General features: G+C 43.9%; 1 protein-coding gene across 1 annotated transcript in view; it reads right to left on the bottom strand.

Moving 5' to 3' along the window:
- Window positions 1–4,548: 4,548 nt before the first annotated feature.
- LOC310646625 (transmembrane protein 132D-like) overlaps window positions 4,549–26,038 on the bottom strand; it is a gene marked incomplete at both ends in the record, with an annotated part of 241,456 nt that continues 219,966 nt past the window's right edge. Inside the window, 4 exons of the mRNA XM_083373227.1 lie at window positions 4,549–5,736; window positions 9,001–9,192; window positions 13,702–13,975; window positions 16,094–16,299. Of these exons, the coding sequence (XP_083229353.1) occupies window positions 4,549–5,736; window positions 9,001–9,192; window positions 13,702–13,975; window positions 16,094–16,299 (1,860 nt within the window). The remainder of the gene's footprint in view (window positions 5,737–9,000; window positions 9,193–13,701; window positions 13,976–16,093; window positions 16,300–26,038) is intronic.

Here is a 26,038-nt window from a genome sequence, read left to right as displayed (position 1 = left end):
ACCAGGTCCGTCATCTGTCTTTCAAGCCATGCATCCACCTATTACAAGACGCAAATAATGCCAGTTTGTGGTGCTAGGAGAATAGAAAGTTTGGCTGAGGTCTTCGATGGCTTTTTAATCTTTTTGTTATTGCTTGCCACGCTTCTATTTTTTGCTATCACTTTTCGCGATCCCGTCCTGTGTCACTACTGAATAGGAGACCACGCACGTTCAAATAAATAAGCAAATAATTAGGAAGTCAAGTGCCTAATTACACAGACGTTGCCCTACTCTAGTCACGATCAACGTGTTTCCCCAAGCTACAGTCTGCCTTACCCCAATTTAGATCTTTTTTTGGGGGGAGGGGGTGTCCTGAATTTCAGGGAACTTGGGACTGAGTCTTAAGCCTAGCTCGAAGCATCTGTCATAGCTTCTCATTTGAAGTTTGTTCTATCCCTTTCAACACACACACAAAGACACACAATAACAGAACTCCGCTAAGAGCTGCAAAACACTGCTGGGGTGCTTGTCTCTTCTCGGCATCGCTTCGTTTCTGTTTCATCCATTACCTGAACGAAGCGTGAAAGCACTTTGCGCGCTGACTTACCGCGGAGTGTGTGAAGTCCATTCGTCTTCATCATTAACTAGCTGGAGAGAAGGGGGGGGGGGAAATAAAGAATTATTCTGCTCCTCAAATGAATCTGTTGCTTGCCTCGAGTTTGTTTTCCAGATCAATGTAGATGATTATTAACTAGCAGTTCCCCACCACCACACACACACTTTGGGTGACTAATCTCCAAAAGAAAAGATTGGCAATCCTTTCTGAAAGCATCAAGAAATTCCCTAGGAGTGTCTGTGGAGATTCCCAGGTCCTGGTTGCCTCAAATTGGTCTCAACTGTTGTATCAGGGAGGAGGAGGAGGAGGAGGAGGAGGAGGAGGAGGAGGAGGAGGAGGAGGAGGAGGAGGAGGAGGAGGAGGAGGAAGAGTTTCGCTTCTCATTAGGACAAGATTCAACAGTCCATCTGCATTTAAAAGACAAAGACCACTCTTTCAAAGACAGCATTCCACATTCTGGACAGAGAGGACCGCTGGTTTGAAAGAAGGGTCAAAGAGGCCATCTAGGTCAAAACTGAACAGGCCTCTCTCAACAGAGGGGGAGGGATATGACATCATCTATCTCCAGTCCACAACACCGTCCTTTCCGCAGTTCCAAGAAGGCTCCACACCCATTTGCCCCATTCAGGTGACCCTGAAGACACAGATAAACCTCCAGGTAGCTTTAACGACTCGCTAAAACAATGCAAATGACCAGCTGTCTGCAAGGAGTATAAATCCTGCCATTCTCCACCATCCAGTCAGAGCTGAAGAAGCTTCAGGGATGAGAAGCAAAGCATCTCCAAAGAGAAGCAAGGAAGTCCAGTTGTCTTGTGCAAAAGCATCTTTGGGGCAACTATGACCTGGATGATGGAGACTCTCCATGGACACTTCGCTTCTCTTCCAATAAAGTTCATCAGTTCATCCAGTCCCATCTGGACAAGATCCAACGGTCCATCTCCATTTGAAAGACAAAGGTCACTCTTCTGAAAACAGCAAAGTCCACATTTTGGATAGAGAGGACCGCTGGATTGAAAGAAGGGTAAAATAATTCATTTATGTTAAGACTTGAACGCCCTTCCCTCAACAGAAGGTGTGTGTGGGGGGGTTGTAATAAGACACCACCGATCTCCACTTTGCAACGCAGCCCTTGCAACAGTTCAGAGAAGATTCCACAACCAATTGTACCCTGATTTAGGTGACCCTGAGGGCACCAATAAACCCCCAGGTGGCCTCAAGAGCTCTCAGAGAGAGTGCTAATAACCAGATGACTACAATGAAATACAATCCTTCCATCCCCCACCATCCCGCCATCCTATCAGAACATATCCTTCCATTTGCCCCCCCCCCCATCAGAATTAAAGAGGCTTCTTGGATGAGAAGCAAAACGTTTTCTTCATCTTCATGTTCCTCAAGAAAAAAACAAAACACTCCGGTTGCCTTTTGAAAAAGCACCTTTGAAATTTCCCAGGACTTCTGAAACATTTGCTTTGGTCTACATCCTACTTTAGATACCGTTCACACGTGCAAATCCTTCATCGGTGGTTCAAAACCACTAGGCATATGTGAGATATGAAACCAGTCACCTACTGTATCTGGGAAGTCAGCATTTTTATAAAGCAATGAAGAAGCACCAACCTTTTCCCATTCTGCAACGTCCAAAATGCTGGAAGCTAATCCTGATCGTTTCCACCTTGAATACAAGGATCTATCAAACTCCAAAGTTAACATTTCTGGTTCAAAATAAAAACTAATTACACAGAGGTCCACAAATCCCATAGAATAGAATAGAATAGAATAGAATAGAATAGAATAGAATAGAATAGAATAGAATAGAATAGAATAGAATAGAATAGAATAGAATAGAATAGAATAGAATAGAATAGAATAGAATAGAATAGAGGAATGGAACGGAACGGAACAGAACAGAATAGAATGGGGAATGGAATGGAATGGAATGGAATAGAATAGAATAGAATAGAATAGAATAGAATAGAATAGAATAGAATAGAATAGAATAGAAATAAGGAATAGAATAGAATAGAATAAAGGAATGGAACGGAACGGAACGGAACAGAACAGAATAGAATGGGGAATGGAATGGAATGGAATGGAATAGAATAGAATAGAATAGAATAGAATAGAATAGAATAGAATAGAATAGAATAGAATAGAATAGAATAGAATAGAATAGAATAGAATAGAATAGAATAGAATAGAATAGAATAGAAATAAGGGATAGGATAGGATAGGATAGGATAGGATAGGATAGGATAGGATAGGATAGGATAGGATAGGATAGGATAGGATAGGATAGGAGTAGCAGAGTTGCAAGGGACCTTGGGGGTCTTCTACCCCAATGTGCTACTCAGGCAGGAAACCCTATACCATTTCAGACAAATGGCTGTCCAGACTCTTCTTAAAAACTTCCAGTGTTGGAGGATTCGCAGCTTCTGGAAGCAAGTTGTTCCACTGATTAATTGTTCTGTCAGGAAATTTCTTCTTAGTTCTAGGTTGCTTTGAGTCAGACCTGCTCATATCCATGAGATATGGTGGCTACGTCTTCTAACCAATCACCCTACAATTTCTGAAATGGTAGGGAGTGTTTCAGAAAGGGGGAGATAGAAAGGGGGAAAGAGAAAGATGCTTAAGAAAGGAATCTTTCCTTCTCTGATCATCAAAGAAGTCCATAAGGAACTTTCAAAGATGACCATGAATGGATCCAAAGGAATCTTAGGAGTTAGAAAGCAAGGAAACACATTTCCAATCCTGAAAACGTCACACTAAAAGGTCTGTGAAACCAGATCGTTACCATTATTATTATTTTTTGGGACACATTTTCACCTTTGATCCTGGGCCAAATTATTTACTTACAAACCATCCTATCTTGATTTCTGTGGGACACAGACCGGATCGGAACTAGAACAAGACAAATCTGAGAGAACAATATAAGCTCTCCAATTTTGGGGGCCCCTAAAATTTCCGCATTGCCAAAGCTGCTGCAATTCTAGGGGAAAATAAATAAAAAGGAGTCTGAATGTGACAAATGGCCACAGAATTTTATTTAATTAAAAAAAGGGGGAGCTATCACATTCCCCTTGGTGAAGGCTCGCGTTGCAATCTTTCCTACTAAATCATAGATCCGTTAGTAAATCCTCCTTGCAAGAAAAAACGAAGAATGAAAGAAAATAGATAAATACATTCCGCATTCTTTGGCACTATTTCTGGAGAAAATTAGAGAAATTAGAGGTACCAAATTAAGTCCAAATTACGATTTTGGCTCTGCTGGTCCTTGTTGTTCACATGTTCTCCTCCATCTCATCATGGATTGAGATATGGCCTTCAACTTTTCCATTTTTCCCTCCCACCCATCCCTCCCCAAAACATAAGATCCAGATGACAAATCTGAAATAGTGAGAATTAACCAGCTTGAAAGCATCTAAACCAGGGGTAGGCAACCTTGGCTCTTTTACGACTCGTGGACTTCAACTCCCAGAATTCCTGAGCCAGCCATGCTGAGGGGAAAGGGAGAGTTTCCAAGCTGAGCTATGCTGGCTCAGGCATTCTGGGAGTTGAAGTCCACGAGTCATAAAAGAGCCAAGGTTGCCTACCCCTGATCTAAACCATACATCAGGATTTACTTTTTTTGGCCTTGATTTGGGAGGATCAGCTAAAATAATGAGGTCTTATTTGACTTCTCCTTATTTAATTTTTTATTTTCCCTTGTGGGTTGGCTTCAAACACCTCTCAAACACCTCTTCAAAGACCCATTCCATATATATATTTGTTATCTGGGATTTTGAGTACACTCTGGAAGTTTTCCACGATAACCCAAGGAGCCAGATTTGGGTTGTTCACCAAGTTCTCTCTCTCTCTATGGTCTTTGTTCTTGACTAGTATCTCAACATAAAGGCAGAAAGGTGAGTGGAAAAAAAGAGATAGGAAAAAAAACAAAATCTTTTTCAGATGTATTGTTACACTTTTTCATGTAGCTGTTCCATGTAGTTCCTTAGTTCTTTACACTCTCCCAAGTCCATGTCTTGGCAAACCCATTTGATATCATCCTCGCCGCTGGTCAAAATGGAGTTGACCGTTGGGTACCCACCATCTGAAGAGATGGTGGTGAAGGTGGTAAATTGGACACGTTTCCGTTTGGAGGTGGGGGAGGCAGCTGGTTCGTTCTTCTGCTCCTTCCCTTCTGGGGAGGGGGCAGAATCCGTGGATCGGAAGACTTGGCCGTTGAGGTTCTTCTGAGGGTTGATACTAAGGAGATACTTGCTTTCTTCTAAATCCACACTCCGGTCAATGGCTGTAATGCATTCCTCCTGTTGGGTGGAGAAATTGAGGTGGTTCTCCAGCAGCTCAGTTCTATTACTCAGTCCCACCCAGTCATGAGAATGTCTCAGGCCTTCTTGCTCTTCAAACGGAGCCTGTTTGTGCCTGTATTTCAAGGTAAAGGTGACACAGTTAATGAGGAACACCAAAATGGCCAAGCAGAAGACACCTAGCAAAGCATACATCCCAATTTCCAAGTCGCTTAAGCCCCTGGGTGTCTCCTCAGGATCGTCGTCTTCCAAATCTCCATTGCTCCTAGGCAGGTCTACCTGAGCTGGAAAACTGGTGAAGTCTATCGGGAGACTTTGCATATGACCGTCGTCTTCTAGGAGACTCTCCCGGTCTTCTTTCTTACTTAGAATGGACTTCTGCGTAGTGCTAGTTGCTCTGGTTTCCTCGTGTCCCATGGAGGAGCTGTAGTAAGGTCCCTGTGGGCGAGATCTCTCCTGCAGGCTGGTCTTCTGACGCCGATCGCTGGTCCGGTTCTCCAGATGGACACCGTCTCTGCCAGGCTTACCGTCACTTGGGTTTGGGACGGTGTCATTCTGACCAAACTTGACCTTGAGGCTTCCAGTACCCACAGCCAGGACACTCTTCCTTTTGGACTTCTGACAGGATTCGCTGATCACCAGCTCCACTTTCACCAAGAGACCCTGGCCTTCCGACTCGGCCACGATGAATGGCCATTTAAACCTGGGACTCTGGTGGACGGAGACCACCTTCTCATCCAGAGACGTGGCCACCAAAGAAAAATCCTTGGCGTCGTAAATATCTAAGGGCACAACTGCTCCATCACTGAACTGGATCCAGCAACTGATCACGGCTTCCTGTTTTGGGGGGAAAATGAGACAGAATGACACTGGGACAAATCCAGCAGAGTTTGGTTTTTTAGACAGGTAGTCCTTGACTCACAACAGTTTGCTTAGTATTTGTGTATGTGTGTGTGTGTGTGTGTGTCTCTCTCTGTGTGTGTGTGTGTGTGTGTGTATGTAAATGCTTGTTAACTATTTAGATTACCTTGCTAGGCCCCAAACATGGGACAAATCTTTATTTCCTGTTTCAGCCTAACCGAAGGCCATCGACAGGCAGTAGTCACAACAGTGACAGCTCATATTTGTGTAAATTTTTAGATTGCTAACAAAGAATTAAAGGGAGACTGATATGCATTTCAAACTTATTTGTTTTCATCAGTCAGCCATACCCTTCTGAGATTCGAACCTGGGCTGATTGCACATTAGGCAGTTGTTTTAACCTCTAGGCCGCAAGCTCTATCTCACTTTGTTAGCTGAGAAGCAAGGGAGATATGTGTAAATGCTTGTTAACTATTTAAATTACCTTGCTAGGCCCCAAACATGGGACAAATCTTTATTTCCTGTTTCAGCCTAACCGAAGGCCATCGACAGGCAGTAGTCACAACAGTGACAGCTCATATTTGTGTAAAAATATGTGTGTGTGTGTGTGTGTGTGTGTGCGCACACGCACGCATGCACACACACACACACCTTGGACACATCATTTTTAATTGTCCCTGCACATTCCTTTAAAGATAAACTAATGAAGACCTCATAAAAAGTGAATATTTGTAGCTCAGGGTTGACCTGTGAGATCCTTGGTACTCTCTGAGCCTAGTGGTTTTCTTGAAGACATTTCATTATCCAACTTGGGAATATCATCAGTGCTAGAAGGGAGTGGGGTTTGCAGAACTGAGGAGGAGGAGGAGGACTGTGGGGTCCTTGGTGCTCTCTGAGCTTGGTGGTCTTCTTGTAGATGTTTCATGGCCCAAACATGACGATGTTACCTAGTTTGGGTCACAAAATGTCTTCAAGAAAACAACCAAGCTCAGAGAGTACCAAGGACCCCCTAATGCAGACATGGAGCAAAATAAACCTAATGCTGGAAAAATGAGGAAAAGAAGAAGAAAAGAAATGGAGAAGGATCCTAAGGCCAAAGACGCTTCCACTCCATACTTACAGGGGACAATCCAGTACATTTGGGATGTTCAGAAGCATAGCATCGCTCAAAACACAATAGCTGGTCCCATTCCAAATACGGCACCCAACTGCTGGGGCTAGAGGCATGTAATCTTGTATTTTGATCATCTATGACCTCACAAGCTCAAAGTCTCCCTTGAAACCCTCTAAATCAGGGGTCTTCAAACTTGGCCCTTTTATGACTTGTGGACTTCAACTCTCAAAATTCCTCAGCCAGGCACACTGGCTGAGGAATTCTGAGAGTTGGAAGTCCACAAGTCATAAAAGGGTCAGTTTTTGAAGACCCCCGCTCTAAATTGATGGCCACGATCAACTCTACCAATAGCAGCTTGACTCATGTAGCTGTGGGTACAGCAGATGGATCTCCTGGTGCTGATCTCTAGCAGATGACCTCAACATCAACAACCACACAAGAGGGAGAACAACTTTTGCTCTATCCATCTTTCCCCTGCCTCCCCCCTCCCCCAGCACTATTCAATCCATCTCCCCAAAACCACCAGGTGGGCAAAAATCACATCTGGATGGTTTCCACACACCAAAGGACCTTCCGAGGTCGGTAAAATGAGGACCCAGATTGTTGGGGGCAATTAAGCTGACTTTGTAATAATGCCGCTTGGGGTGTGTGTGAAAGCCCTAATAAGCAGGCATATACATAGAATGAAGGCTACTGCTAAGCTTGTAAGCCGCCCTGAGTCTTCGGAGAAGGGCGGGATATAAATGGAATTTTTTTAAAAAAAGGTTTAAGATGACAGAACTTGCTGAGATGGTTAAAGTGGACTTCTTTAATCAGAGACAAAGACAATATCTACATTTATTGCTGATTGAAATTCTTTGTAGACTTTTTGCTGCGAAACAGAAAAGAATGAACTTAGGATGTACGGTTGGGAGGATCAGACAGGATAGATTATAAAAAGGAGAGGGATGTTGTAACTACTGAGAAAGAGATAAATTGATAATTGCACTTATAGCTACCATAAAGAAGATTGCAAGCTACTCCTTTGTAGCTTTTCTCTTTTTTTCTCCCCCCCTCCCCCCCTTTCTTGCCCTCCAAGCTTTCTTTCTCTTTTCTTTTTCTGGCTCTCTATTAATTTATATGGGTTTTTATGTTCCTTTCAACAAAAAATAAATCTTTAATAAAAATTACATACATAAAAAACGAAGGACCGCCAAGGTTAAGGAACGGCTAGATTGGCTGTTCAACTAGAGTGCATAGAATCTTCTTCCCCCAAACATGTATTTTTGGCAGGTGAGCAGTACAATGTTGTATTATTTATGAAAGGTTACCAGAAAGGGGGAAAAAAAAAAGAATTCGCATTTTTTTTTCACCCACGGCTTGTTCTAGTTTTGATGCCCTGTTTACTGGTTACAACGCTTCTCTGTTTAGGTGTTCAGTGGCCTTCGGGGATGAGCACCTAGAAATCTCAAATGTCCTTTTAGAATAATATTAACAATCATACAAGGACACCATTCGCCAGTTCACCTGCTTAGCTGGCAAGAGATGGCAGGAAAAAAGAAGGTGGGTGGGGAAGGGGTCTTGGTGGGCACAAGTCTCTACGCTAGGGGGTGTATGGTCAGAGTAAGATTATGGGAGATGTTGATGAAGAGGAGGAAAGGGGGGGAACTAATAGGAGTGAAGAAGGAGAGTTGAAGTAGAAGAATAATATTATTGGAGGGAAAGAGGAGAAAAATGGGGGAAGGGGAGGGAGGAATGGGGAAGGGAGGAAGGAAGGAAGGGCAATGGAGGGAGAGAGGGACAAAGGAAGGAAAGAAAGAAGGAAGGAAGAAAAGAAAGAAGGGAGGGAGGGAGGGAGGGAGGGAGGGAGGGAGGGAGGGAGGGAAAGGAAATGCAGTGGAAGAGGAAAGCAAAGAAACAAACATTATCAACACTGCCTGATTCTCCCTTTGGCTAACTGTAGATTCATCAGGCCATGTAAAATGTTGCCAGTAAAATAGATCCCCTATTCACCTATGGCTCATCAAAGGATCAATTCAGAAGTGGCCGCTTAGGCTTTAGGAAGAAATAGGGGCCACCTGTGCTCAGACAGGACACTCGGAGACCCCAACCAGGGAAAAAGGGACTTCAGGTGTGAGGCTGCTAACCTGCTTTTCCGCTTGAAGCAGTTCTTGCGCGATGGCCGTAGCGAAGATGGCTTTGTTACTTCCAGTGCTCAGCTGTAAGGAGAGCGAAAGACCGGACACCAGTTGGACCCCCAGGTCAGTGAGGGTCACCTTCTCATCAAGGACAGTCACCGTCTTCTCTGCCAAGATGGCATCGGAAAGTGGGGACAGGATCTGCAGGAGACAGGCACAGTGACAGGGCATCGCTCCGTTCCAAGGAAATCACTTTTGGCAAACACGCCACGTCTCACTTTTAACTAGGTAGAGCCTTTATTTTATTTTTTTTATCCCAGAAACCAGAATTTGGTTAATCAGATTGCAGCTCTATAACACCACAATGATACATTACAAAGAGTAGGGAGGGAGGGAAGGAAGGAAGGATGACCATCAGAGAACAATCTGTTCAAGGTGGGATGATCAGATGAGTTCGTCCTATTTTGTTTTCAGACTGAAACCTCCACAAGATGTTCATCAGGAATACACCTTCTCCAAAACTGCACATTTCTACCCGCAATTTCTCTCAACATCTCTAAACCAGGGCTTTTCAACCAGTGGTACGGGTACCACCTGTGCTACATTGGCACCTGGCAGGTGGTACGCGACCATCCTAGAAAAGTGCTAGCAGGGGAGGGGAATGAGCTGAACCAGTAGCAGCACCGCAGAAGCCTGAGCGAGAGACGGCTGGAGCTGCAGGGCTGTCAGGGCTCAGTGGAAGCGCCAGGATCAGCGCCAGGCTCCATCCAGAGCTCGGCACTAATCCTGGCACTTCTGCTGAGCCCAGAAGAAGCGCCGATCAGCTGGAATGTTGCAGCATCTCCAGGGTCTTGCGATTTACCTTCAGATGCTTGGCAACTGGTTCACATTTATGACGGTCACAGTGTCCCAGAGTCATGTGAAGTGACCAAAACCTGCTGCAGCCACCCAGCAGACGGGGAAAAAAAAACCCAAACACCCCCCCACACCCCACCCCTGCTGCCAATCCTCAACAGAAATGCTCACAACAATGAAAACCTTGGACAGGAGGAAGAGCACCACCGGGCGGGTAGGCAGGTGTCTTGCTCGGCTGTGGCTTTGGGGGGGGGGGCTTTTTTCAGGGCCATTGTAACTATGAACAGTTAAGCAAACTGTTGTAAGTCGAGGACTACCTGTACTTCATCACTTTTTTCCTTTTTTGTCAAGTTTTTGACACCTTGCTTAGGCGACTGGTGGCACTCGGATGTTGCCCTATGCTAAAAGTGGTACAATGGGTGAAAATGTTGAAAAGCCCTGATCTAAACACACCTTATCTCCCAAATCATCTTTCTCTGCACCTCTAGGTACTCCTGACCGACTGAGAACTTTGTTTTTAAATCCCGAGAACCCAGACTTCAGGATCACTTCAATATGAGCCAGCAGTGTGCTGCAGCCGCCAAAAAAGCCAACACAGTGCTAGGCTGCATTAACAGGGGTGGAATCAAGATCACGTTAATACCACTTTACAATGCCTTGGTAAGGCCACACTTGGAATACACTCTCCACTTTTGGTCACCACGATGTAAAAAAGATGTGGAGACTCTAGAAAGGGTACAGAGAAGAGCAACAAAGATGATTGGGGGACCGGAGGCTAAAACATATAGGGAAGGGTTGCTGGAATTGGGTATGTCTAGTTTAATCAAAAGAAGGATGAGGGGGGACATGATAGCAGCCTTCCAATATCTCAGGGGCTGCCCCAAAGAAGATGGAGACAAGCTATTCTCCAAAGCGCCTGAAGGCAGGACAGGAAGCAACGGATGGAAACGTGTCAAGGAGAGAGATTCAACCTAGAACTAAGGAGAAAATTCCTGACAGTGAGAACAATTAAAACAGTGGAACAATCTGCCTCCAGAAGCTGTGAATGCTCCAACACTGGAAGTTTTTAAGAAGAGACTGGACAGCCATTTGTCCGAAATGGTATAGGGTTTCCTGCCTGAGCAGGGGGTTGGACTAGATGACCTCCAAGGTCCCTTCCAACTTCTTCTTCTTCTTCTTCTTCTTCTTCTTCTTCTTCTTCTTCTTCTTCTTCTTCTTCTTCTTCTTCTTCTTCTTCTTCTTCTTCTTCTTCTTCTTCTTCATTATTATTATTATTATTATTATTATTATTATTATTATTATTATTATTATTATTATTATTATATTATTATTATTATTATTATTATTATTATTATTATTATTATTATTATTATTATTATCTGCACATTTCAAAATGCAGGTTAAGAAACATAAATGCGATCCCTTCTTCAGCTCTTCTTCATTCTTTTCTTCCCACCTCATCCCAGGAATTTTCCTCTGTTATTTAATGTTCTATGCTCATGGGGCCAGTGTTTTGCATAGACTGATTTTGTTCTCATACCTTTTTATTTGCTTCTGCTAAAACAATTAAGGAAGAGAGAGAGAGGGAGAAAGAGAGGGAAAGAGAGAGACGATAAGAGATATGTCTATCATGAAAGGGACACGGTGGCTCAGTGGGTTAGGACGCTGAGCTTGTCAATCAGAAGGTCTGGCAGTTTGGCGGGTCGAATCCCAAGTGCCGCGTAGCAGAGTGAGCACCCGTTACTCGTCCCAGCTTCTGCCAACCTAGCAGTTCGAAAGCACATAAAAATGCAAGTAGAAAAATAGGGACCACCCCGGTGGGAAGGTAACAGCGTTCCATGCGCCTTTGGCGTCTAGTCATGCCGGCCACATGACCACGGAGACGTCCTTGGACAAGCGCTGGCTCTTCGGCTTTGAAACGGAGATGAGAACCGGCCCCTAGAGTCAGAAACGACTAGCACGCATGTGCGGGGGAACCTTTACCTTTACCTTATGTCTATCATATCTCTCTCTCTCTCTCTCTCTCTCTCTCTAACATCTTTATCTCTATATTTCTATCTCTCTCTCCTTTAGAGTGAGATAACAGAGATATAGATAGACTAGATAGATAGATGGAGGGAGGAAAAGAGAGAAAGGGAGAGAGGGAGGGAGAGAGAGAGAGAGAGAGACAGAGAGACCAGATGGAGCAATCCAGGGGATGACACTATGTCACATAGGTGACGGATGAATTCTGGAGAGACAGGTGACAGGTATTCTTGCAAGTGAATAGACCGATTATCCATTTGTCATTCACTTGCTTGCTGAATTTCCCTGCCAAATATATTCTTTGTATTTCTGGACACAAGGCAGAGCAAAGAATTTCTGCGGCTGATAAAATGTCTTTAGAAAGAGCTGCAGAGTGATGCTACTCTAACAAAGGACACACACACCCCTTTTTTGGGGGGGGGGAAAGACTGATAAATTTGCTCAGTGCAATGCGTGGATTGCTGACTGCCATAAAAGCTTTTTGCAAGGCACAAAAAAACCCCAAAAAAACCCCAAACCCACCTTATCTGTAGCTAATCCAACAGTATAAAATGAACTTTTTAGTTCCTTTCAGGGCATTCTCGAAACATAAAACACACTTCCTTCTGCTTTGTGCTAATGCTTTTGGTTTCTTTCTAGGGTGGTAGTCTGGTCCTTCCTGTTTCTCCTGCTTTTCAAGGTAAACCAAGAACAGATGTGGACTTTTAAAGGTTCTGTGGCTTGGTATTCAGTTTTTTTTTTACTATTTTGATAAGCTGTTCCAGCTCTGAAACGTATCTCAATTTTCCTTTCTGCTTCCTCATGCACTGATCGGTGCAGTAACGCTTGCTGGAATTGGGTATGTCTAGTTTAGTGAAAAGGACTAGGGGGGTGACATGATGGCGGTGCTCCAATATTTGAGGGGCTGCCCCAAAGAGGAGGGGGTCAATCTCTTCTCCAAAGCACCTGAAGGCAGGATAAGAAGCAACAGATGGAAACTAATCAAGGAGAGAAGCAATCTAGAACAGACATGTCAAACACAAGGCCCGGGGGGCGGATCCGGCCCGTGAAGTGGTTTCATGCGGCCCACGAAGCCATCCTGGAAACAGTGAGGGAACGGTCCCCACTGCCTTGGCCCTGGCCCAGGGGCCCCCCTTTTGCCAGAGACCCTCAGATCTGTCCCACTCCTGCTCGGGCCCCCATAGGCACCCTTCATGCGAAGGATGTAGAGCTGGCCACGCCCACCCAGTAGGCCACGCCCACCCTGGCCACACCCACCCGGCCCCCTGAGGGCAACCACAATGCTGATGCGGCCCTCAATGAAATTGAGTTTGACACCCCTGATCTAGAATGTCCTGATCATGAGAACAATTAATCAGTGGAACGACTTGCCTCCAGAAGTTGTGAATGCTCCAACACTAGAGGTTTTTAAGAAGAGATTGGGTGACCATTTGTCTGAAATTGTATAGGGTTTCCTGCCTGAGCAGGGGGTTGGACTGTTCTAAATCACCACCAACACACCACGAAGCACACCGAGAGTCTTCTCCATGAGTTTCAGGAAAGAACTGTGAATGTCTGGAAAACCTGCTGGAAAGGTCTAGGGTCTCTTGCTTGAGTAGGGGGCTGAACTAGAAGACCTCCAGGGTCCCTTCCAACTCTGTCATTCTGTTCTTCGGTTGGATGGATTCTGAACTTAATGAAACTTCCATATTCACATGCCCTAAATTGGATGCTGCCTTCGTGTCTTACTTTTGAACATCTCTAGTGTCTCCAGTTAGATGAAGAATATGAATCTTTTGGTCTGATCTAGAAAGGAACCCGTTTTTTTACCCAGCCCTTCATTGTGCTCACCTGTAAGGTAGTCATTCCTAACTCCTGTCCCATTAGCACCTGTCCATCTTGCAGCTTGGCAATCCTCGGCTCTTCCACTTGCATGAAATTCTTTACCAGGTCACTGATGTCCACTTGCCAGTCGGAGCCCAACAGGTAAGTAGTTTGGCCACCAGGGTCCAAGGGCTCAGCTACAAACTGGGTAAGGACCCGCACCGTTGCATGCTGGTACTGGAGAGTACAACCTCTTCCCTTCCTCTCATCCTCCTCTTCATCATCGCTGTCTCTAACTAATCTGTGAAGAGATTCAAGCCAGATGGTCAAGCCAACCACAAAGTTGACCTTGTGGCACTGTTGATGTTATGGCCTTAAAGACGTGCTCTCATGGGGTCCATGCATGAACTCATGACTTGCATGGGTTCTGACAGAGGAAGTAAATGCAGTAAGGAGGAAGTAAACGCAGCTGAGACCATTAAATCTCTAACGCAAAACTTTATTGAGGGCACCATTTCAGCGCTGATGAAAGGAAAACCAGCTCTGGGGTTTTCGTGCCTAAATTGCTATACAGGTAGTCCTCGACTTACGAACACAATTGAGCCCTAAATTTCTGTTGTTAAGCGAGACATTTGCTAAGTGAATTTTACGACTTTTCTTGCTTCAGTTGTTAAGTGAATAACTGCAACTGATAAGTTGATAACTTGGTTGTTAAGGGAATCTGGCTTCTTCTCCCATAGACTTTGCTTGTCAGATGGTCGCAAAAGACAATCACATGACCTTGGGACACAGCAACAGTCATAAATATGAGCCAGTTGCCAAGCATCTGAATTTTGATCACGCGATCGTGGGATGCTGCAAAGATTGCAACTGTGAAAAAATGTTCCCAAGCCACTTTTTTCAGTGCCGTTGTAACTTTGAATGTTCACTAAGCGAACTTTGTGTAAGTCGAGGACTACCTATATTAAAAGAATAGAAACGTCCCTCCCCTCTTCGTGCAGGTCAGATTGCCCAATTGTAAATTCGACAATTGTTATGAGAGAATCCACAGTCTTCCATAAACATCTCTCTGTGTGTCCTTGTGTTCTGTACCAGCCTGCTACCGGCCCTGCAGAAAAGGCAGAGACAACCCCTTTAGAAACGGCAAGAGGCTGGAATTACGCCTGCCAAATTTATTCACATAAAACAGAGTAAGACAAGACACCAACCATAAAACACGAGCTAAGAAGCAGGAACAATCCAAGCGGTTGCCTTCAGCAAACCAGCCCTCCCACGCATTCTCCCTTAAATACAGTTCAGGGCGTGGCTTCTCTCTGCCTCCTTCCGAGGAGCCCCATTGCCTTCCTCTGTTTACTCCTGATTGACTGCCTCCTGCATCGGGCATCCTTGAACAGGGCCAGCTGTGGGTCATCTTCATCCACGCTGTCAGGCTCACACAGCTGGGTCTGCGTCGTGACCAGGTGAGAGGGGCCTGGCTGAGGGCTCTCATCAAGCTGTCCAATCCCCTCAGCAAGCTCTTCAACACCCCCCTCCTCCTCCTCCTCAGAGTCATCCGACCCAACTCCCGAACCCACAGGCTGACCCTGAATCACAACACCTTGGTTCTCACGAAGTAGCCAGCTGATGTTAACAGTTCACATAACAAATCCCTCCCTCCCTCAGGTCTGTTGGCAAGCTATGAAGCAGTTATGTCTGGACCACCCTGGTCACTCTGTGAGTCTTACTTTGTGGGGAGGGGGCCTCTGCTGTTCCTTCCCCTTAATGAAACAAACCTCTTGCCCCAAATTCCAACTTGAGGTCATTTTCACCTTCCACCTAAAATATGCTGGTGGGAACTCATTTCATTTTGACGAATTCAACAGGAGGCCCAGTTGAATCTAGCGGTGAAGGTGTTGGACTAGGAATAAGGAATGCTGAGTTCTACTCTTGACTTGGGCATGCTGGGTGACTTTGGGCCAATTCCTGTCACTCAGAAGCAAATCATCTCCAAAAATGTTGCTAAGACTTGTCCATGTAAGTCACTAGGAGCCAAGACTGGTTGAAAGCCAGAGAGATACACTCAGAGAGACACAGGCCACAAACACACAGAAAATAAAATACAGTGATAACCCAGGTTAACCAGATGGGAGTATTCCGTGTGAGCCCAATTTATGTATTGATGCTGATCACTAATAAATGTACAATATATCTACCCACAAACATTAGCGCTCCATTAGAATGGAAGGTATTGCCAGCTGTTCAGACTCAGTAGCAACAAGGATAGACAGAGGCTGATTTCACACAGTATGGAGAGGCTGTGCATAAAAGATGATTGGCTAGTTTGAGGAACAAGGTGTGTGAATGAAGCCAATTATATGCTTTCAGGAAATCATGGGAGAGAAAACCAGGGTGGGGCTAGGAAGATCCCAAGGGACCTTACCTCTTGTTAGAAACAATGGGGATTCTCCAGCCCTTGATCTGATTTAACTCTGGGTCAGAGACTTCAATCTGCAGTGGGAGGCGGGGAACCCACACAGTCAATTCCAGGGGGCTGTTCAGATGTTGGTATGTGAAATGGACCACCGCGTTCACTTTGCCTTTCATTTCCTTCCCATTGACAAATACGTAGTCACATCTTTCAGACACCTGAAACAAGAAAGAGATAAAAGAGAGAACAATTTTAAAGAAAAGGACAACGGCATAACAGAGTTGGAAGGGGCCTTTGAGATCTTCTAGTCCAACCTCCTCAAGCAGGAGACCCTAGACCAGACATGTCAAACACAAGGCCCGGGGGCCGGATCCGGCCCGCGAAGTGGTTTCATGCGGCCTGCAAACCCATCCTGGAAACATTGAGGGAATGGCCCCCACTGCCTTGGCCCTGGCCCAGAGACCCTCCTTCTGCCAGAGACCCTCAGATCTGTCCCACTCCTGCCCAGGCTCCCATAGGCACCCTTGATGCGAACAATGTAGAGCTGGCCACGCCCACCCAGTAGGCCATACGCACTCTAGCCATGCCCACCCAGTAGGCCACGCCCACCCAGGCCACACCCACCCGGCCCCTTGAGGGCAACCGCAATGCTGATGCGGCCCTCAATGAAATTGAGTTTGACACCCCTGCCCTAGACCATTCCAGACAAATGGACATCGAATCTCTTTTTAAAAACCTCCAATGTTGGAGCATTCACAACTTCTGGAGGTAGGTTGTTCCACTGGTTAATTGTTGTCACTATCAGGAATTTTCTCCTTAGTTCTAGGTTGCTTCTCTCCTTGATTAGTTTCCATCCATTGCTTCTTGTCCTGCCCTCAGGTGCTTTGGAGGATAGCTTGACTCCCTCTTCTTTGTGGAGCCTCTCAAATATTGGAAGACTGCTATCATGCCACCCCTAGTCCTTCTTCTCATTAAGCTAGACATATCCAATTCCTACAACCATTCTTCATGTGTTTTAGCCTCCAGTCCCCGAAGACATAATGAAGTTTCAACAAAATCAGATACATCAATAGAATGAAAGGGGAATGTTTGAAGTAAAAGCTCCTGGCTACTAGGAATTTGGAATGGGGTATTACTAGATCGTATCTGTCTGTATGAAATCTTTACAAAATATATATTTTCTCCATCCTTTCTTACACCAGTCTAAAAGCGGAGACATGATTCAAAAGTTTGCATCGGCACATGCAAAAGATATTTAAGAAAAGGATAAAGTTTTCTCCGCAATTGTTTTTATTGGGTATTATTACAGATACTACTGTTATAGACTCTAAGTTGATGTTGAATCTAATTACGGCAGCAAGACTTTTAGTAGCGCAATATTGGAAGAAGGAGGAACTGCCGACTATAGAAGAGTGGACTCTGAAAGTTTCTAACTTGGCGGAAATGGCAAAGATTTCAGCGTATTTGAAAGAGATATATTGTGGAATGGAGAAGATGGATTGAATATATTCAGAATAAATATGGGACTAAAAAGTTTCATTTAGCATTTGAATAAGTAGTGGTTTTATATGATGTAGTATTAGTTATTTGTTATTTTTTTAAAATTTTAATTCCATTTATATCCCGCCCTTCTCCGAAGACTCAGGGCGGCTTACAAGCTTAGCTTATCTGTTAGTAATATAATTATGACTATGGAGAGTTAAAGTGCGATAGAATTTATTGTCTTATTTTTATTGTTAGCATATTCTAGCTTATGTTTGTATCACTATACCCTGTATTCAGCTCTGGGAAGTCGGGGAGGGGGGAGGGGAGGGGAGGGTTGGGGAGAGGGGAGGGGGAGGAGGGAGTTTTTTGTATTTAAAAATGTATTGTAAAACTTTTCAATAACAAAAAAAAAAGGTTTGCATCGGCACAAATTAAACCCTGAATTTCGGGTGGAGTGGGAGAAGTCGCTTTGAAATCTCTGCACAACTTTCAGAGATAAATTTCCTGAATCAACCGGAATGTCAACCAGAAGCTCTTTAGAGACGAATCCTTCAAAGCTGCAGAGGGAAAGAGTAATGACGTATCTCCCTCTGCCCGTTTTTCTTACTTAGGCTTAACCTTTGATAACTTCAGATCCAGAGAAAGCTGAGCAGGGCAGAGAAGCATTGGGGAAACCTGTGGTGCATGACTGAAAGAGCGGAGTGGCGTTTGTTTACTTTGGGGAAGAGACGATTACGAGATCAACCATCTTCTAATGGGCAAAAGGCCCTTATGCAAAAAATGAAGAAGTCCCCTGTGGCTTCAGAAGTATGAATTAATAACCCGGGGCGTGGAGGAGGGGGAATAATAAGAAAAGCATCTTAATAGAAAAAGATCATAATGGGGCACAATTGAGTTGGCTTCACATCGTTCTTATCCTCTTTTTTTTTTATTGAAAAGTTTTACAATACATTTTATCTTTAACAATCCCTCCCCCCTCCCTCCGCCCACCCCTTCCTAGCCCTCCCTAACCCTCCCCCCTTCCCCCCTCCCCCCTCCCCGACTTCCCAGAGCTAAATACAAGGTATAAAAGCAAAAAACAATCATAAACAACCATATGCTAACAACAATAAACTATTAAGTCTATCGCACTCTAGCTCATATGAAATGACTACAAGCAATACTAATATCACATAAAAAAAAGAAAAAAGCTTATTCAAATGCTAAGTGAAACTTTTTAGTCCCATATTTGTTCTGGATATAATCAATCCACTTTTTCCACTCCATAATATAATGTTGTTGTGAATGATCTTTCAAATAAGCCGAAATCTTTGCCATTTCCGCCAGGTCAGAAACTTTTAGAGTCCATTCTTCTATAGTCGGGAGTTCCTCCTTCTTCCAATATTGACCTACTAAAAGTCTTGCTGCTGTAATTAAGTTCAACATCAACTTGGTGTCCACAATATCATTCTTATCCTCTTGAAGGATTAATCTAGAGCCTGGATAACCCATGTCAGAAATCCTTAGCTGCTAGAGGCCCAATGTCAAATAACATAATGAGGCTAAAGAGCTCTTAAAATCTCTTTCTCAAGTCTCAAATCCTCTGGAATCACTGGATTGGAAGGGGTGTGTGGAGCCTTTTAAGTCTAATCTCCCACCCTGGGCAAGGATTCCAGACAGGTGATCTTTGATCTCAAAGAGAGCCAACAAAAGTGAGCCTCCATGCCATCAGACTTTGGTTCCTTGGTCTTGGAAGTTGGAAGGGACCTTGGAGGTCTTCTAATCCAAACCCCTGCTCAAGCAGAAGACCCTACATCATTTTAGTCAAATGGTTGCCCAATCTCTTCTTGAAAACCTCCCGTGATGAAGCACCTACAACTTCTGAAGATGAGCCATTCTACTGATGAATTGTTCTCACTGTCAGGAAATTTCTCCCTAGTTCTAGCTTCTAAAATTTCTAGAAAAAAAATTATATCAAGGTTTCCGGTCAACACAAACTCACCGTTCTTGGTCCAAAAGTTCTAGCAACTCTATGTGCCTCAAAATCAACCTATCTATACCAGGAAAAGTCCCCTAGGTTGCTTCTCTCCTTGATTAGTCTCCATTTGTTGTTTCTTGTCCTGCCTTCAGGTGCTTTGGAGAAGAGGTTGACTCCCTCTTCTTTGGGGCAGCCCCTGTCAAGTTCCTTCCATTCTTTGAACTTCTTCCCAATGTCAGTTCAATTATGACTTGGTCCCTTGGATATTAATTTCAGATGTTCCTTTTGAACACTTGGAACATTGTGGATTACAACCTTGCCTGACTGATAATTTTCAGGATACTTGAGTCAAAGGATTACTATAAAATATTGCTATTAGGACTGGATTATAAAGGCTATATATATTAGGTAAAGGTAAAGGTTCCCCGGTACATGCATGCTAGTCGTTTCCAACTCTAGGGGCCGGTGCTCATCTCTGTTTCAAAACCGAAGAGCCAGCGCTTGTCCGAGGATGTCTCTGTGGTCATGTGGCCGGCATGACTAGACGCCAAAGGCGCACAGAACGCTGTTACCTTCCCACCGTAGCGGTCCCTATTTTTCTACTTGCATTTTTACAGTACATGCTTTCGAACTGCTAGGTTGGCAGAAGCTGGGACGAGTAACAGGCGCTCACTCTGTTATGCGGCACTCGGGATTTGACCCACCAAACTGCCAACCTTCTGATCGACATGCTCAGCGTCCTAACCCACTATATATATACATACATACATGTATATCTACATACATGTAGATGTACATACATACATGTATATCTACACATACATGTATATATATATATATATATATATATATATATATATATATATATATATATATATATATATATATATATATATATATATATGTATATATATATGTATATATATATATGTGTGTGTTAAATGCTTGTTAACTATTTAGATTACCTTGCTAGGCCCCAAACATGGGACAAATCTTTATTTCCTGTACCAGACCGGAGAAGGGAAATATGGACTGCCATGCATAAATAAAATACTGCAAGACCTACCTATACAATAAAAATACAGAAGACCCTCTTACTCTTTCTCCAAAATACACCTGATGACAAGGAAGAAGATTCTAGAAAATGGAACTTAGAGCAGGCAGGGGAAATGTTTAGGGAATGTGGATGAGCAGAGTTCCCCCACAAAAAAATATTCTACCTAAATTGTCTTTCTCATGCCAAATAGCTTTCTCAAAAATAGAAAGAAAATTCTTGGGCGATTTAATTGCCCTGGCCTGGAATGCAGCTTGGGAAAGAAAGAAAACGAGAGTTAGACTTAAAAAAACCAGAGGATTTGATCTATCAGAGGGAGCACTATCTCTTTAATATACTTGTTTGAATATGATTAAAAGAACGGATGAGCCTTAGATATAACTAGATTTTTATAATGAAAGGTACGATTTAGAATTAAAATAGCAATTTTTTTCCTCTTTTTTTTGATACGGGAAATTTGAAAAGAAGAGGATTGGTATGAATATCATTTGTTAGCCGTATAAATGTAATTAATACTGAGAAAATCACAAGTGACAAAAAAGATACTTCAAATGCTGATGGGAAATCAAACTTTAATAAGAGCGCAAAACCAGGATATTGACTTATCAATTGATATTATTGTTATTTCTATAATATTGGTAAAATATGGTGAAGATGTCTATGTCTAATTTTGTATACATCAATAGTACTAAGAACTGTAATTGTTTAATGAGGGGAAAAGGGGAAAAATATGAGGAAGAAAGGAAGATCAAGGAAAAAATACTGGATTGTGTAGTACTGAATAGATTTATATTGAAGAACTTAATGTTAAATATGTGAACCCAGACAACGTGTCGTTTACTAAGCTCTAAAGATTGTAATTTTTTAAAAAAATAATAAAAACCTACACAAATAATAAGTTCAGATATTCCATATCTATTATTTCCGCAAGGCTTTTTTGTCCATCTGCCCTGCAATGATGACACACCCTCCGTTAAACCCAGGAGCACATATGTATGTCCAATAATTTATTAACTCCCATTTTGCAGTGGCGATGATTTGAAGGAATGATCTATTAAAGCTCTGAGCTGCTTCGTTGTGGTTGTTGTTTTTTAATCGCCATCCATTACCAACTAGATTTTTCTGTGTGTTCCATTATGCTCAGTACAGTTAATATTTCTGACTTTGGAATATGCATGGTTTTTGCCCATACGTGAATTTAAGGCCTTTTCTTTCTTTTTACTTTTCCTGTTTAAATGCAAATCAGATCTAAATCTTATTGAAACATCACAATCTGCAACAGCATTTTATATGGGGATGTGTGTGTGTGTGTGTGTGTGTGTGTGTCCCCCTCTTCCTTCCAGCCTAGCAGGCTGAAAAGGAAATTTATGCATAGATCCTTGGTTTGTTATTAACTGCAGAAGTCTGGTTCAATAAAATCCCCAGACCTTTTTTTTTTGGTGGTACAATATTAGCTTTTATACATTCCAGAGGATTCTCCTTGCCCTCGCTGCACACTGTTGCTTACTTCTCATTTTGGAGGAAAAATTTTTCCTTACAACTGTGGACAAGTCTCCAAAGATTATCGTACAGCTAACGACGAATCGTGCACTGACTGGAACCACTAAGCCAGCTCATTAATTCCCATAAATGTAACCAACCACCCTGGGGAATTTTCAAGAACAGGTTTCCTTTCCCCCCCCCCTGCCGCCCCGCCTCCTTTTTGGAGGGCAAAATGCAAAAGCTATTTTTAATTTATTACCGAGGCTTAATTGTATGGCTTTCGTTGGCTTAACACAAGCAATGCAGTAATACAAATGGCTTAGCATAAGCTTTGGCTACCTCTCCCCCCCCCCTGCTTTTTTTTCCCCTTTCACAGATCATGAGAGTTCTCAGCTTAATACTTAGGTTTATTTTAATTAGGAACTTGCACGGGCTGGGTTGTATTACAGGATGTTGTTTTCAGCAGGCGCAATTGTTGGGGGTGGTTTAATCCAGTGTCAATATTTGTTTACCATGTTGGCGGTTCCGTTGAGAACGGACTTTGTTCGACTGATTTTGTACTTACTTCCTGGCTCCTTCTGAACAGCATCACACCTTGGTAAATACAGGAGCTACGATGAGGGTGAGGACGATCAATGGCAACGGAATACAATTCTGACCCAAATCAATGCATTAAAACAACCGCCTTTAGTCAACATTGCACCACAGCGTGGTAAAAGCATGCATTGTGATGGTGATGGTCACCCTCATGATCGACAACAACAGAATACAATTCTGATCCTAATCAACGCATTAAACAGACATCTTTAAAAACATCGTACTCCTGGGGAATTCTGTTAAGTTGAAGTCCACCCAACGTAAAGCTGCCAAGGTTGAGAACGTTCAATTAAAGACTTGCAATGTGTCTATTCTTCTTTCATCAGAAAGGCAGATCCCACTTTTTCCCAAGATAATGACAGACCAAGCCACGGGAGACAGGTGATCGTCAGCTCCTTGAAATGGGATTCTTTCCCTTCCCATCCAGTCATAAGACGGCTAGCAAAATGGAGATGGGGCCCGGTAATCCTTCCATACATTTCTACATTCAAATCCTGAAAATCTGGTTTAGTCCCGGTCTAGCGCAAGTTCATTAGCTAAATCTCCTTTCTGAAAATGCTCAACTTTGCACCGACACGCTCCGTAAAAATTCAGGTCCAGAGCATCAGGGGGTGGGGAGGGGGAAACCTCTCCCCACGTCTGCCACCTTCTTGCATGCCTGTGCACACACGTTGGCCCGTAGAAGTCAATTTAATTGGGAAGCGTCAGGGCAGAAGAGGTGAGAAACTGCCACTCACCCAGTCTGTAAAAATCAGAGCGACAAAGCATCACTATGAATTATGGATGGCAGGGCAGATGTGGATAAAGGAGAGGGATGCAGCATTCTAGGCAGGGAAGAGCACAGTTTGGGAAAATACTGCAGAGAAGCATCTGTCATTGTCTAGACAGAAGGTAGGCTAACATGAGAGAAAATATGTTGGGTGTACATCTGGCAACCCACAACATCTGCTTGGGGACCTTGTTCTCCTCTCTGAAAGTTGTCACCTACTCAGCCAGGTGAGAGACTTGTCTAGCCTTGCCTAAACTGGTCCTGTGCTGGACCTTGGACAGTGGACAGTAACAGTGTCAAGATGCTGGTTGAAAGCCTTTGGAGATTCTCAGCCATTCAGGTCATGGTTGTCCCAAAGGTGCTTTTTCAAGAGACAACTGGACTTCCTTTAAAAATCCAGTTGTCTCTCGGAAAAGCAGATTTGGGACATGCCGGCTGGAAGTGTGGTGAAACCCCAAACTTGCTTTGTGCCTTCTACATAGCTTGCTCTCTCTTTAAATGGTGGAGATGTTAATCCCCCGGAAGAACTGAATTCGAATAAAAGAGTTGGAAGGGACCTTATAGGTCATCCTACCCAAACAGGAGTCCCTACACCTTTTCTGACAGATGGCCATCCAATCAATTCTTGAAAGCCTCCAGGGATGAAGCTCCCAAAACATCTGAAGGCAGCTTCTTTTCCATTGGTTCTCACTGTCAGGAAATTTCTCCTTATTTCTAGGCTGAATCTCTCCTTGATCAGTTTCCATCCGTTGTTCCTTGTCTGGCATTCAGGTGTTTTGGAAAATAGGTTGACCCCCTCCTCTCTGTTGGAAGACCACTATCCTGTCTCCCCTGGTCCTTCTCTTTACTAGACTAAAGGTAAAGGTAAAGGTTCCCCCGCACATGCGTGCTAGTCGTTTCCAACTCTAGGGACCGGTGCTCATCTCCCTTTCAAAGCCGAAGAGCCAGCGCTTGTCCGAGGACATCTCCGTGGTCATGTGGCCAGCATGACTAGATGCCAAAGGCGCACGGAACGCTGTTATGTTCCCACCGGAGTGGTCCCTATTTTTCTACTTGCATTTTTACGTGCTTTCGAACTGCTAGGTTGGCAGAAGCTGGGACGAGTAACAGGCGCTCACTCTGTTACGCGGCACTCGGGATTCAACCCGCCAAACTGCCGACCTTCCGATCGACATGCTCAGCATCCTACCCCACTGAGCCACCGCGTCCCTTTTTACTAGCCATGCCCAGTTCCTGTAGCCGTTCTGCATATATTTTAACCTCCAACTGAGATCAACTGGTTTTATGTCAGGACGATACATTGCCGCCACCCTTGCAGATTCTTCTTCATCCATCACCCTTGGTCCGTGGATTGCTTGCCGGGTTCCTACTTAAGCATCAGCATCATTTTTGGGACAAAGCCAGGTCTGCCATGCATCAGATAGCAGCCCATAGGAAGAGTCGCAGTTGCATGCCTAAAAGACTTGACGCATTCAGAAAACCATCATGCACAGAGATTAGTTTGGGGAAAGCTCTTGATTCCGGGTCCCCTAAGAGAAAGCTGCCGAGGACAAAGATGCTGTTTCCATCAGATAAACCTGGATCTCAGAAGGGTTTTAGTGTGCTGGGACTTTAATCACCCTGCTTGGCTCTTGAGGTCATCCTTTCCCGGCACAAACTCTTTCTGCATCCATAATGTACACTCCGACAGCAATTCTTTCTGTCTCTCTGGCAGGCTTGCAAGAGAGAGAGAGAGAGAGAGAGAGAGAGAGAGAGAGAGAGAGAGAGAGAGAGAGAGAGAGAGAGAGAGAGAGAGAGAGAGAGAGAGAGATTTAATGGGGCACTTGGCAATTATGGCCTTTGAGACCATATTTTTGCTCAGGTAGGCTAGTAAAGCTTTGGTTCTAGCTGGACTGGACCCTGGAGAGAGAGAAAGGGAGGGAATCCAAGCCAATTCAATCTTCTTCAAGTTTTGGCCCGAAGGCCAACACTCTTGAAGCTCCATCCCCAAGATCCAAAAGGGGGGCATCATTAAAAGGTCAAAAGTATGAACTGCCACCAAATATAGCCAATTGTTCCAGTTATCGGTCTGGTCACCATATCACAAAAAAGATGTTGAGACCTTGGAAAAAGTTCAGAGAAGATCAACTAAGATGATCCAAGGCCTGGATCGTCTTAGTTCTATAAAGAACGGCTGTAGGACTTGGGTTTGGGTAGTCTAAAGAAAAGAAGAAATAGGAGAGACATGATAGCAGTATTCCAGTATTTGAGAGGCTGCCACAAAGAGGAGGGGGTCAATTTATTCTCCAAAGCGCCTGAAGGCAGGACAAGATGCAACGGATGGAAACTAATCAAGGAGGGAAGCGACCTGGAATTAAGGAGAAAGTTCCTGACAGGGAGGACAATCAACCACTTGCCTTCAGAAATCGTGGGCACTGCATCACTGTACATTTTAAAAAAGAGACTACTAGACAGTCACTTGTCTGAGATGGTATATGTCTTCCTGCTTGAGCAGTGGGCTGGACTAGAAGACCTCCAAGGTCCCTTTCTATTCTATTCTATTCTATTCTATTCTATTCTATTCTATTCTATTCTATTCTATTCTATTCTATTCTATTCTATTCTATTCTATTC

This window comes from Vipera ursinii (assembly GCF_947247035.1).
Source record: "Vipera ursinii genome assembly, chromosome: 14".
Classification (NCBI taxonomy): domain Eukaryota; kingdom Metazoa; phylum Chordata; class Lepidosauria; order Squamata; family Viperidae; genus Vipera; species Vipera ursinii.
This window is presented reverse-complemented; position numbering and strand designations above follow the sequence as displayed.